We start from the raw sequence: 14285 nt of genomic DNA on the forward strand, positions 1-14285 counted from the left end.
ATATATACGAGAGGGTGCTGAGAAGTTCCTGACTTTGGACATAACAAAATATAGGAGGATCAGTTAATTATGATTTTGTTGAACATATTCTCCCTCTCTGATTCACACACTTATTGCAGCAGCCCTTCAATTTTTTTAAGCCCTGTAAAAATACTCGGAAGGTTGCACATGATACTTTTAAAGCCAGGAACTTTCAGTACTCTTTTGTATGTATGTATGTGTAGGTATATATACATATGTGTGTGTGTGTGTATGTATGTATGTATGTATATGTAGGTATGTATACATATGTATGTGTATATATATATATTAGCAACAGGAACACAAGGTAATATTTATTCTCACTTAAATGTGGATGTTCTGTTAGAACAAACTATACTGCAGTAGATACCATGAGAGAAACACTTATATTGGTTTTTTGGTGCAAAATACACTCTTGTTTATATAGCAGGCAGGGAGATAAATTCCTGCCACCTCCAGTGCTGACTTCAATCAATCTTCCTTGGCCTTGTCAATGATGGACAATATACAGGGTTATTCAAAAAGAAAGAGCAGATTTTAAATTTATTTTTAAAACAAATGGTAAGAGACACAAGCATATCATCATCATCGGTTAACGTCCGCTTTCCATGCTAGCATGGGTTGGACGATTTGACTGGGGACTAGCGAACCAGATGGCTGCGCCAGGCTCCAATCTGATCTGTCAGAGTTTCTACAGCTGGATGCCCATCCTAACGCCAACCATCTGAGAGTGTAGTGGGTGCTTTTAACATGCCACCAGCACGAGGGCCAGTCTTGGCAACGGCCACGCTCGAAAATGGTGTTTTGTTCACGTGCCACCGACAGAAGTGCCAGTGAGGTGACGCTGACAATGATCACGCTCAAATGGTGCTCTTTACGAGCCAGACAGCTGCTCTGGCAGTGATCTCTCTTGGGATGGAGCTGTTAGTGCTCTACTGGCCAGTCATCGAATTTGGTTCAATTTCGATTTCACTTTCCTCAACAGGTCTTCGCAAGCAGAGTTTTGTGTCCAAAGAAGGAAAGGTATGCATAAGTGGGCTGGCTACATCCTGGTAAAGGCCATAGGCTATGGTCTCACTTGTCCTGCTGGGTCTTCTCATGCACAGCATATTTCCAAAGATCTCGGTCACTAGTCATTGCCTCGGTGAGGCCTAATGTTCGAAGGTCATGCTTCACCACCTTGTCCCAGGTTTACCTGGGTCGACCTCTTCCACAGGTTCCCTCAAGTGCCAGGGTGTGGCACTTTTTCACACAGCTATCTTCATCCATTCTTGCCACATAACCATACAAGCACAGTCGTCTCTCTTGCATACCACAACTGATGCTTCTTAGGTCCACTCAAGGAACTTACACTCTGTCGAGTATGTACACTGACATTACTCATCCATCGGAGCATACTGGCTTCATTCCTTGCGAGCTTACGCATATCCTCAGCAGTCACGGCCCATGTTTCACTGCCATGTAGCATGGCTGTTTGCACACATGCATCATACAGTCTGCCTTTTACTCTGAGCAAGAACCCTTTGTCACCAGCAGAGTTAAGAGCTCTCTGAACTTTGCCCAGGCTATTCTTATTCTAGCAGTTACGCTTTCAGCACACCCGCCCCCACTACTGACTTGGTCACCTAGGTAACGGAAGCTATCAACTACTTCTAGTTTTTCCCCCTGGAATGTGGTGGAAGTTGTTCTCTGCACATTTTCACTGTTTATTGCTCCTGAGCATCTGCCACATACAAAAACTATCTTCCCAGTTAGCCTTCCTTTGATATTGCTGCACCTGTTATGTGTCCATAGCTTACACTGGGTACATCTTATAGAGTTTCTACCTACGCCTTTTCTGCAGATCAAGCAGAGTCATCTACCTGAAGGGGTTTGTGGTTTGTCTACCTTCCTACTTATGAGGATTTTGGTTTTAGATTTTAATCCTTGCTTCAACACCTGAAGCTTCTCCTCTAGTTCTGATAGTGACTCAGCAATTAGAGCAAGGTCATCACGTTCTACATATTTCTTGGTAGGGGAAGGTTTAAAGTTTATTTTAAGGTAGTATGCATTCAACATGAGCACCATGTGTTGCTCGATAAACATCAAAACATCGAAACCCTTTTCTGTGAAATTTTTATGCCTTTCATAAATTTGCTTGTGATGAGGTGGATTTTTATTGAATTGGCGGTGAAATTCACTTTGCACTTGCACAATTGATTCGCATTTCTCAAACTGCAGCACGCAAAAAGACTTTTCTTGTGGCGTTGCCATTTTCTAAGGGATTACACAAATGAAAACTATACAACTTTAAATAAAATGAACAAAATGAAACATTAAAGCAAAATTAAAATATTATTTTATTCAATTGATCGTGTTAAACCTTCCCCTATCAAGAAATATGTAGAATGTGTTTGTCTCTTACCGTTTGTTTTAAAAATAAATCTGAAACCTGCTCTTTCTTTTTGAATAACCCTGTATATATTGTGTGCATGTATGTACATATCTGCCTTCTCATCATCATTTAATGCCTGTCTTCCATGTTGGCATAAGTTGGGCAGTTTGACAGGATCTGATGTGTGTATAAAATATGTCTGTGTATAAATGTGTGTGTATTCACACTATATGACTGCACCAGAAAACAGTTGGTGGGAAATTGTCTGAATTCCAAATTCTATCGAAATTTCTTTCTGAGAAATCAGATCCTTACATTGCTGATTTAAAAAATTATAACCACATCTAAAAAAAAAAAAAAAAAAAAAAAACCTAAAGAAATTACACCTATCAATATTTGGTTCTGAAAATTGTTTGTATTGGCTAGCCTTTGATTGGTTTCTTCTGTATTAATCTAAAGCAATTATTATTTAGCTATACTATAAGAAACTAAATGCAAATTGTTTCAGAATTCTTGCTCCTTCACCTTTCCTGTTTGTTTGTATCTCATGAAAACTATATTCATATAATTATTTCTTTATTGCCCACAGGGGGCTAAACATAGAGGGGACAAATAAGGACAAAGTTCGAGTACATCAACCCCAGTGCAAAAATGATACTTATTTAATTGACTCCAAAAAATGAAAGACAAAGTCAACCTTGGCGGAATTTGAACTCAGAACGTAACAGCAGACGAAATACTGCTAAGCATTTCACCTGATATGCTAACCATTCTGCCAGCTTGCCGCCCTAATATATTCATATAATACAAAATAAGTGTGTTCTGATTTAGACATAAAACCAGCAGTTTTGAGGGCATGAGGAAAGTTGATGCTGTTAATCCCAGTACTTAACTGGTATTTTATTTTATTGATCCCAGATGGATTTGAGGCGATGTTGACTTGGGTTAGATTTGAGCTTGGAATGTAAATAATCAGAATAAATGCTGCAAAGTACTTTTACTGATGCTGTTATGAATCTGTGAGCTCATTACCCTAAATTCAATAGGAATAATGACATTTAAAAGTTATTGTTAAAAATTTAGCCCTAATTGCTAGCATTTCATTGAAGATTTTCTGCTGGCTTACTGCCCTGGGTAGATCCCTTTTTTTTATATTGACCTCAAAGGATGCAAGACCATTATACTGCAATAAAATACTGATATTTATAAACATAGAGGCAGACATGAATATTCACTTACTGAATAAAGCAAGATCTAGTACCCAGTCTACTTTTTAATGTGGTTAGCATTAGGAAAGGCATCCAACTATAGAAAAAGTGTGCCAAAACATATTTGAGCTCAATGCACTCCTCTGGTTCATCAGATCCTGTTGAACCGCCCAGCCCATGTTAGCATAGAACACAGATGTCAAATGATGATAACGATGATCATGATCATGTTTGCCACTACTTAAACTTAATTAAATTAGGTCAATGCATTCTTGATATGTAATTTATTGAACTTCAAGAATTAAAAAATTCAAGTCAGTCTTTCCAATTTCAACTCCAAACATAGAAGCTGGAAACCAAACTCTGTTAGGCATGAAACTAAGAATGCTTTGGCACTCAATAGGCACTTATAGTAACATATTTAATTCCTTTGACACCAACTAGTGCTAAGCACACCCTTATTTCTGTGATACATACTTTCTCTTTTAAAGTGGTCTAAATGAAAACCTCCCATCAAAATTTCATGTTAATTTATGTTCCAAACATCAGCTTCATGATGATGATGATGATCATCATCATCATTTAGTATCCGTTTTCCATGTTGGTATGGGTTAGCAGGTTTGATTGTAACTGGTAAGCCAGCAAGCTGCAGCAGACTCTAGTCTGTTTTGTCTTGGTCTCTACTGCTGGATGCCCTTCCTAACACCAACCACTCTGCAGATTGTAGTGGGTTCCTTTTATGTGTCACCACTAAAATTTCAAGGCTATGAGATGATGCATGGTTAATTCAAAACATAAATAAATATTACATTTGTTAGAGTAATCTGAATGTTAAAGGGTTAAGTTAGAAAGTAAACAGAACTACTTTTATTGAAATGAAAAATTATTTTACCAAATTCTTTATTATTGCCAAAATTAAATGGTTACAAAAGGTTTAAGATCCATGAAGGGAGTCATGAGTTTAGTGAAAGTGTAACTTGAATGGTAACATCCATTACTATTCGAAATCTGGTTGTAAGAAATTCAATTTAACTCTTTCATTTACTGTATTTCTAATGTAAACACGGTGTGTTTCAATCAATTTGGGAAATAATCAAGAATTTGGAGAGATTTTGTAAAATTGGTCCTTTTGTTTCCATTAATACAATTGCATTTCAATCAAAACTTTAATATTGCAGAAAATTATAACAGAAGGGTCTAATTTACATATGAATACTTCAGAATGAGGTTTTGTATTATGATACAGTAAGTAGGTAAGAAGGGGCAGTCTTGGGTAGGTTTGGCTATAAAAATTTTGAGATTAATTTATTGAATATTTGAAAAGATTAATATAACATTTTCTGTATTTTTTTCTTTTTTTCCTCCTCACTAGGAATAGCCAGATGCAAAATAATGAAGCTCAACCAAATCTGCCATCAAAGAATATGTCTGTTTCTCAACCTGCTGGTAATCAGGCTGCAGTTCCAGCTGAAACTGGCCAAAATGCAGGAGCAGCTGGAGGTAATACTATTTTAGGTATGAATTCTGCAAACAATGTTAATCAGGGTACCAATAACAAGGAAGTAATTGCTGCTCCCAACTCTAATGATAATAAAGCAGGTGGGGTTGAAAATCAAGCAGCTGGTGCTCCTCCTATTAATAAAGATGTTGCTGGTGGAAATCCAGGAGCTGCTGTTCCTCCTACCAATAACAATGTTGTTAGTGGAAATCCAGGAGCTGTTGTCCTTCCTGCCGATAATGCAGTTGGTGGAAATCCAGGAGCTGGTGCTCTTCCTGCCAATAACGATGTTCCTGCTGGAAACCCAGGAGCTGTTGTCCCTCCTGTTAATAATGATATTGCTGGTGAAAATCCAGGAGCTGGTGTTCCTCCTGCCAATAACGATGTTGCTGGTGGAAATCAAGGAGCTGTTGTCCCTCCTGCCATCAATAATGATGGTGGTGCTCCAGTCAATCAAGATGTTGGCGCTGGAGATCCAAAAATTATTCTGCCACAGAACAATGATGCTGCTATAGGAAATCTGGGACCTGTTGTTCCTCTTCTCAATAATAATAATGAAGGTGGTGATGGTGTTGGTAACGGTCTAGATGGTGTTATTGGTATGGCTGAAAAGTTGAAAGAACAGGACGTTGCTGGCGGCAAGCTCACTCCTACAGAACCCTCCCATATCAATGGCATGCCTGCTGGAGCTGCATTTAATGACAATTTTATTATCAACCAACCTAAAATAGAATCTAAGGAACCTAAAACTGGTTTATTGGACATACTTAAAAATAACAATATTTTATTTGAAAACCAATACAAAACTGCTCCGAGCATCAACAATCCTAATCTACTTGCTGCACAGGATGGTAAGTTTTGATTTTGTATTTTTCAGTGTATTTTTTTTTTTTTTATATTTTCACTTAAACTTCCTTTTTAATGGAAAAAACTTTTCAAACTGTTTATATCTTCATTGATTTTTAATTTCACAAGACATTTCAATCAATTTATTTAAGGCTCTCCTGTTGGTGCTTCTATCAGATTTTATTTTAGTGCTTTACATCTATTTATCCATGTTACAATACTTGCAAATTTTGAAATTTGTATTTTTTCACACTGTTGGAGCAAGTGTTTCTAGGTGATTAGCCTTCCTACTGCTAATGACACAACTCTAAAATGAGTGGAACTTTTCAGTCATGTAGGCGAAAGGAGATAATCTGATTGATATATGTTCTTTGTTTAGGAACAAACACATTGCAATGATAGCAATGCATCCATTGCAGCTCACTGAACATCTAGCTTTAGTTTCAGTCTCCCCATAAGTCCAAATGCGATGCCTTTTTTGGCACGTCTTGGGTGATGATAATATTGTTAGTAGTTATTCATATCCTTTCAATATCTGATGCTTTTTTTTTTAATCCGTAACTGAAATGTAATGAGGCACTTGTTGATTATACAATGTATGCACTTCATCTTCATCATCATTGCTTTAATGTCCATTAGATTGGATGAAATTCATTGAGACTGATTTTCTCTAGCCAAATGCTCTTCTAGTCACTAATCTTTATCTGTTTCCAAGCAAGGTAATATTTCTTCTAGCTTTTCAAATGCAAAAAGCTCACTAGCTAGACATGTTTTCGGAGTAGATTGCTGTGGTGTGGTGATGAGGGAGTGTGACAGAGAGGGAGGGAGCGGAAGTGGGTCTTGCCGGTCTCGCAGGGCGCATGCGCCGGCGGAAGCGGAAGCGAGAGACAGAACGCACGTGCGGCATCGACCAGGGCGGTCAGACTCGAGAACGACGCCAAGACGACAAGACGCTAGCAAGTTGGCTCAAGGCGAATCCGGCTTCATCTCTGCAGGTAAGACCAAATTACACTTCTAATTCTTTTCCTTGTTCTGTTACGCTCCTTTCACCACACTTATCACAAGCTATTTCGGCAAAATAATCACTCGGTTTCGTAAAAATAAAAAATAAAAATTATGCAGACTGCTATGATTTCACGCGACCCTATAACACCGTTTTGCGGCGACACCGACGTGGTCGCTTGGTTGAGGAGGGTGAAGTTGGTGGCGAAGCTACACGGCATAGCTGACCTGGCTAGTTTTATGCCGTTGTATTTGGATGGCCTGGCGTTGGCGTTATATCTGGAGATGGAGGAGACGGACCAACGCAGCGCGGAGAAGGTGGAGATCCGACTTATGGAGGCCTTCGCGGAAGGAATGTTCGAAGCGTACACTCGACTGGGTAGGATGAGGTGGACGTGTTCGCCGGCGAGCTTAGAAGGTTGGCAAAACTTGCGGGATATGAGGGAGAGTCGCTAGAACGCACGGTCAGGTTAGCGTTCGTGACCGGCTTTCCCGACATCATGTCGGTCGAGCTACAGAAGCTCCCGAACGTGCGTTCGATGCCGATGGCCGAGATTATATCGCGGGCACGTGTACTGGTGTCGTGCAGCAGGTTGACGTCGGTAGCAGCGACGGCAACGTCGAAAAGTGGCCCAGCTAGGAGCAACGGAGAGGGGCTGGGGAAAGAACGCGTGCGATCGTTTAAGGGACAGTGTTTCCGGTGCCAGGGCCCACACATGGTCCGTGACTGCGCGTCGCCCAAGCCCGAGGTGATTTGCTACCGGTGTCGAGAGCCGGGGCATGTGGCCAGCGAGTGTCTGCGGGGAAACGGACCGCGGGAGACTACTGCGCCGGTAGTTGTCCCTTTGGATTAGTAGCGGCGCGTTTCTCATCGTTACCTGTGGTCGACATTCTGGTGAAGGGGAAGATGTCGCGAGCCCTGGTGGACACGGGCTGTACAACGACCCTGATGACCACAGAAGTGGCAGAGACGTGGAGTGGAGGAAGCAGTGTCAGGGCAGTCGACGGAAGAGAAGTGCACTGCGAAGGGGTTACGGATGCGCAGATTGTGGTGCAGGGACTGCAGCTGACGTTGCGAGCGATTGTGGTCGGTCACTTGGTGGACGAGATCGACGTGGTGATGGGGATGGATGCGATCACCCGTCTGGGAGGTGTTACCGTCAACGAGGCTGGCGTAACGTTTGGGCTAGCAGGGAAGCCGTGTAGGGCGAGACCACGCACCGACGACAACCGTGAGAAATGGATGCGGCGCACACCATTGAAGACCAGGATTTTCGGGCTGTCTTTGATGGCGAGAGGTGGACAGTGGAGTGGCACTGGAAGGGAGAGCCCCCGATGTTAAAGAACAAAGTGGGCTGCTATCAGCATACTCTAAAAGGAGATGCCAGAAGTGAGTTCGAGGGGGAGGTGGAGCGGTGGATTAAGGAGGGCATACTGATCCCCTGGGAAAAAGAAGAGAGCGGAGTCCTGCCACTGATGGCGGTGATACAGCCCACAAAGCGTAAGGTCAGGCCAGTGCTCGACTTCCGAGAGCTGAATGACCACGTGTCGTGTCATACAGGCGGCGAGGCCACGGATGTCTGCGGAGACACCTTGCGAGAGTGGAGGCAGACGGCGGGGGCCTCCACGATTGTCGATTTAAAGTCGGCATACCTTCAGGTTCATGTGGCTGAGAAACTATGGAGGTACCAGCTCGTCAGGTATAGAGGCCGGACGTACTGTCTGACCAGGTTGGGATTCGGGCTGAATTCAGCTCCGAAGATTATGGCAACAATTCTCAAGGCCGTCCTGGGGAAGGTGGACAGAGTAAAAAGGGCCACCAATTCATACATCGACGACATTCTGGTGGATGAAACCGTGATACCAGCAACGGAGGTCATAGGCCACCTGAAGAGTTTTGGACTGATCGCCAAGCCGCCAGAGGCTATGGAGGGAGGTGCTGCACTGGGCCTCAAGCTATGGAGAGACAAAGCTGGCGCCTTGGTGTTCCGGCGAGGGAATGAGATCCCTGAACTGGGCACCGGACAGCATGCAGCTTCATCAAGAGACGAGCCGAAGGAGTGAAGTGGAATGATAAAGTGGGGGAGAGGACGATCGACATGATGCAGGAAGTCCTGGTCAGAGTAAGAGCAGAGGACCCGGTGAGGGGCAGCTGGTACGTTCCCAAATCAAAGAGCGGGATCGTATGGTGTGACGCCAGTAGCATCGCAATAGGGGTTGTCTTGGAAGTGGGAGGTGTCACGGTGGAAGATGCAGCCTGGCTCAGGAAGATGGATGACTGCAGTCACATCAACGTGGCGGAGTTGGAAGCCGTGCTGAAGGGGGTGAACCTAGCCTTGAAGTGGGGGTTGCACACCATAGAAATCAGGACTGATTCAGCCACTGTACTTGGTTGGGCGACGGCAGTCATCACCGATGAGCGGAGGGTGCGGACCAAAGGGGCTGCAGAGATGCTGGTAAAGCGTCGATTGGGGATACTGCGTGAACTGACCATTGAGTTCAATCTGAAGCTGAGCGTGATCTTTGTGCCTTCCGAGAAGAACAGGGCAGACGTCCTGACCAGGGTTAAGCGAGCCTGGTTGCAAGTGCCAGAGGATGCGAAGCAGGATGTAGCTGCAGTATGCCATCTGAGCGACTCGGAGTTGCGGAGACTGCACACCATGCATCACATGGGTGTGGACAGGACGTTGTTCCTGGCCAGAAAAGTCGACTCCGACGTAACAAGACAGAGCGTGCGGAGAGTGGTTAGCAGTTGTGACAGGTGCCAGTCCATCGACCCTGCTTCGGTCGTGCATGAAGCGGGAAGTATTCCAGTGGACCAGGACTGGAGACGACTGGCGGTGGACATAACACACTACCGGCAGGGGACATACCTCTCAATGGTTGACTGCGGACCGGGGCGGTTCGCCATATGGAGGGAGATGAGGTCAGGAACCGCAGAAGAAATTGCGAAAGTGCTGAACGAGATATTCCTGGAACGAGGCCCCGTGGATGAACTGCTTCTGGACAACGGCACTGCATTTCGCTCGGAGGCGCTGAGAGAAATGCTTGATGAGTGGAAGGTCAACCGCTTCTTCAGGGCGGCATACCGGCCAAGTGGAAACGGGGTGGTGGAAAGGCATCATCGTACCATCAAGGCCATGGCAGAGAGGGGTCACATTTCACCAGTCGAGGCCGTGTTTTGGTACAACATGTCGCCCAGATCAGGACAGGCCGAGGAGTCGGTGCCATACAGGGCAATATTCAGGTACGAGTGGAGGCATCCGTGTACTACATCAATGCGACCCGGGGCAGAGGAAGAGCACGCCTTCGTGCAGGTCGGGGAGGAAGTCTGGGTGAAACCCCCGAACGCACGGTGTACATCGCAATGGGGAAAGGGGACAATAACCTCCGTAAATTCAAAGAATAACATCTCGGTAGATGGTATGCCACGCCACGTTTTGGACATACGGAGGATTGTCCATGCCCCGGAGGATGGGACAAGCAACAGTGGGCAAGACGATAACAACAGACAGGATGACGAGGTCGGCAGCAACACGCCAGAAATAAGTCCTAGGGTCGTACTGCGACCACAGAGGGAGCGGCACCCTCCTCCCTGGTTGGCTGACTACGAAACCAGTTTCAGGTGCGGGAGCGAGTGAGGAAGCCGGTTCAGTGATCTATAGATCAGGGGGGCGTGTGGTGTGGTGATGAGGGAGTGTGACAGAGAGGGAGGGAGCGGAAGTGGGTCTTGCAGGTCTCGCAGGGCGCATGCGCCGGCGGAAGCGGAAGCGAGAGACAGAATGCACGTGCGGCATCGACCAGGGCGGTCAGACTCGAGAACGACGCCAAGACGACAAGACGCTAGCAAGTTGGCTCAAGGCGAATCCGGCTTCATCTCTGCAGGTAAGACCAAATTACACTTCTAATTCTTTTCCTTGTTCTGTTACGCTCCTTTCACCACACTTATCACAATTGCAAACTAGGCAGTGTTTTGTATGAATGGTAACTTTACTTACACTCAGTGCGCAAAATGTCAAATCAAGGGAGTAGTTCAGCAGTTTGCTTTCAAGCCATGTATTCCCAGGTTCAATCCCACTGTACAACATCTTGAGCAAGTGTCTTCTACTGTTGCCCAGGCCAATAAAGGCCTTATGTGTGAATTTGATAGACAAAAGCTGAAAGAAACCTGTTGTGTTTGTGCCTGTGCATGTCTGTGTCCCTTTCTTTTGACACTAAGTGATGGTTGTAAACACAAACATTACTACTGTCATATAAGTGATGTTATTCGTTTCCATTCGTCTGTGAAAAACGTGCCTTGTTTTGTAAAATACCACCTTGCTTAGAAACAGGTGAAGGTTGGTAGCAGGAAGGGCATCCAACCACAAAATCTGCTTCAACAAATTCCATCTGACCCATGCAAGCATGGAAAAGTGGATGTTAAATGATGATGATGATGATAGACACACACACGCATGCACACACACACATACACGCACAATTACATAATGGAGTTTGTTTTAGTTTCTCTATATCAAATCCACTCACAAGGTTTTGTTTGGCTTTTGTAGGAGATACTTTTCTAAAGTACTGCACAGTGGGACTGAATCTAAAACCATGTGGTTGGGAATCAAACATTGTAACCACACAGTTAAGCTTACGCCTACAGACAACAATGAGCTATACTTCTTCTTGGCATCTATTTTTATTGCAATGGGCTGTGTGACAGACAAACTCAAATGCTTTTACCATACACAATGTATAACAAAACGTGAATCAGTTAAACCAACCCTTGAACTATCAACTGTTGGCTTTTTACTATGTGCTGTTACTTGCACAGTTGTGACTGTTGTTATGCTTTGTGCATGTTGACTCCACTGCTACTGGTTCCATGAAAGATGCACCTGGTGCATACTGTAAAATGGTTGGCTTTCAGGAGGGCACCAAGTTGTAGAAAACATGCTAAAGCAAACATTGGAGCCTGATACAGTCATCCAGCCCATGCCAGCATGGAATATAGATATTAAAAGATGATGATTGTGGGTGAAGAAATGAGCCATAGCAAAGAACAAATAGAACTATATCTTTTTCAATTTTTGTTTGGCTTGAACTGTTTGGAATATGGCTATTCTTGAGCATCACAACATTAGGGATATAAACAGTCTTTGAAGTTTTTCACATTATTTAATTTATTTTTATTTTGTTTTATTTTATTTTGGAATTCATTTATAAAAATAAGGTTATTTTTCCTAGATTTTATATATTTTTCTTACATATTTTTCTCTCTCACACACACACATATATGTATCTATGTATGTTTTTATTTTGGCATGATTTGGAATCTTTTCATACTTATATTTACTGCTGGTTTATATATTTTACATAATATTTATTGTATGTTAATTTAGTATCTCAAAATTGCAAGGAGTTCACAGGGTCCATAGCTTAATTGTGGCTATCTATAGCATGAAATGACTATGAGAGTAAATTTACTCTTGACCCAGGTTCAAGTCAATCATAAATAATCATTCCCAGAAGTTCTAGCATCTATTTTCTGGAACTTGAAGAATTAGAGAAGGTAGAAATAAAGAGTCCTACCCAAAGACTGCAAAATACTCATAGAGATTTCTGAACTGGAAATTGGTTCAGTACTTTATACATTTTCCTATTATATTACGTACAGCTGTAGAAACCATGCTGAAGCTGACTTGGTTATATATATATATATATATATATATATATATATATATAAAACCATTATCATCATTTAGCATCTGCTCTCCCTGCTGGCATGGGTTTGAGCTGGCCTGAATTAATGTGTGTGTGTGTGTGTGTGTGTGTGTGTGTATACGATTGTAACCACCTTCACTCTCATCTTTATTTACTAATTAAATAATGGCTTGCTAGTGCAAAAGACACACTTCTGTTTGTTATTTTTCCTCCATTTTCTTCTCGTCTCTTTCTCTTTCTCTCTCTCTCTCTCTCTCTCTCTCTCTCTCTCTAGATATATATATATATATATATATATATATAAATATATAAATATATACACACACACACACACATAAAACTCTTCAACTAGATTTAGGTCTAGAGCTGTGGCCATGCTGGGTCACCACTATTAGCTTTGTTACATCTTCACTACCTGAAACATCCTCTGTGATATTTAGTGACTGAGGGAGTTTGATGCTGCTACTCCCACCTTTGTTTCCTGCCTTGAGTTAGGCTCATCTGGAACTTTTGACAGGAGGAGATCCAGTTTTGTTTTGAAGACACCTTCATCCACCCCATGCAATTCTCTCAGGCTTTTAAAGAGGATATTGAAGAGTTGTGGGCCCTTGAAACCCAATTTGTTGAAGTATTTGGTCCTTTATCCTGATGATAATGTTGATATTTTTGGCACTATACAGTATATATATATACTCACATAAATAAATAGAGTTAAACGCAGGTGTTATTCAAATCTTTGTGTGTTATTTGTACACGTTGAAAAAATATACATTTATACACACACACACACATATACATGGCCACAAACGGACAGAAATTGCCATTTATGTATATAGATAATATAAGATAATGAAATGATAGAATATTAAATGTCCATTCTGATTGAACTAGTACTTTCATGCATTAAACTATGCAATCTTCAGGTTCATGTAGTAGTGGTGACAGTTATGTTTTTACAATTTATAACTATCATATAAATATATATATATATATATATATATATATCATCATCATCATCGTTTAGCATCCGCTTTCCATGCTAGCATGGGTTGGACGGTTCAACTGGGGTCTGGGAAGTCAGAAGGCTGCACCAGGCCCAGTCTGATCTAGCAATGCTTCTACGGCTGGATGCCCTTCCTGAGTGTAGTGGGTGACTTTTACATGCCAGACGAGGCTGGCAAACGGCCACGATCGGATGGTGCCATTTATGTGCCACCAGTACGGTGTGCCACATATATATAAATAATTAAGGGTATCTAAGAGATACCACCATGCTAGATATGGCAGCTAAAATTTGACTCTAAAGCCACATTAAATGTTCATACAGCACCAGGAGAGAAGACAAAGGGACAAAATAAACTAGCAAAAAAAAAATATTGGATAATTCAAGATCCTGGGTTTCTGGCTCTGCATAAGAAATGTTTTGCCTTCATCAGTGGAATATATGCAAATAGTACATAAATACAAATGTATATATATATATATATACAATATACGAATACTTACATATACGCATGTATACACACATATACATGCACATATGCACACGACCAGTTTAAATTGCCTGTCTAAACTCGTGCGATATGGTCAAAATACCACCGCAGTAAATATAATGACAAAGTAAATA

At 42.4% G+C, this 14285-nt stretch overlaps 1 protein-coding gene across 2 annotated transcripts in view; it reads left to right on the forward strand.

Annotated features, from left to right (window-relative positions):
• Positions 1–14285, forward strand: part of LOC115208776 — a 77957-nt gene that overhangs the window by 36371 nt on the left and 27301 nt on the right. For both annotated transcript variants that reach the window (XM_029777098.2, XM_029777099.2), the window contains exon 5: positions 4976–5952. In XM_029777098.2, coding sequence (XP_029632958.1) covers positions 4976–5952 — 977 coding nt within the window. The remainder of the gene's footprint in view (positions 1–4975; positions 5953–14285) is intronic.

The sequence above is a fragment of the Octopus sinensis genome, linkage group LG2 (assembly GCF_006345805.1).
Source record: "Octopus sinensis linkage group LG2, ASM634580v1, whole genome shotgun sequence".
Classification (NCBI taxonomy): domain Eukaryota; kingdom Metazoa; phylum Mollusca; class Cephalopoda; order Octopoda; family Octopodidae; genus Octopus; species Octopus sinensis.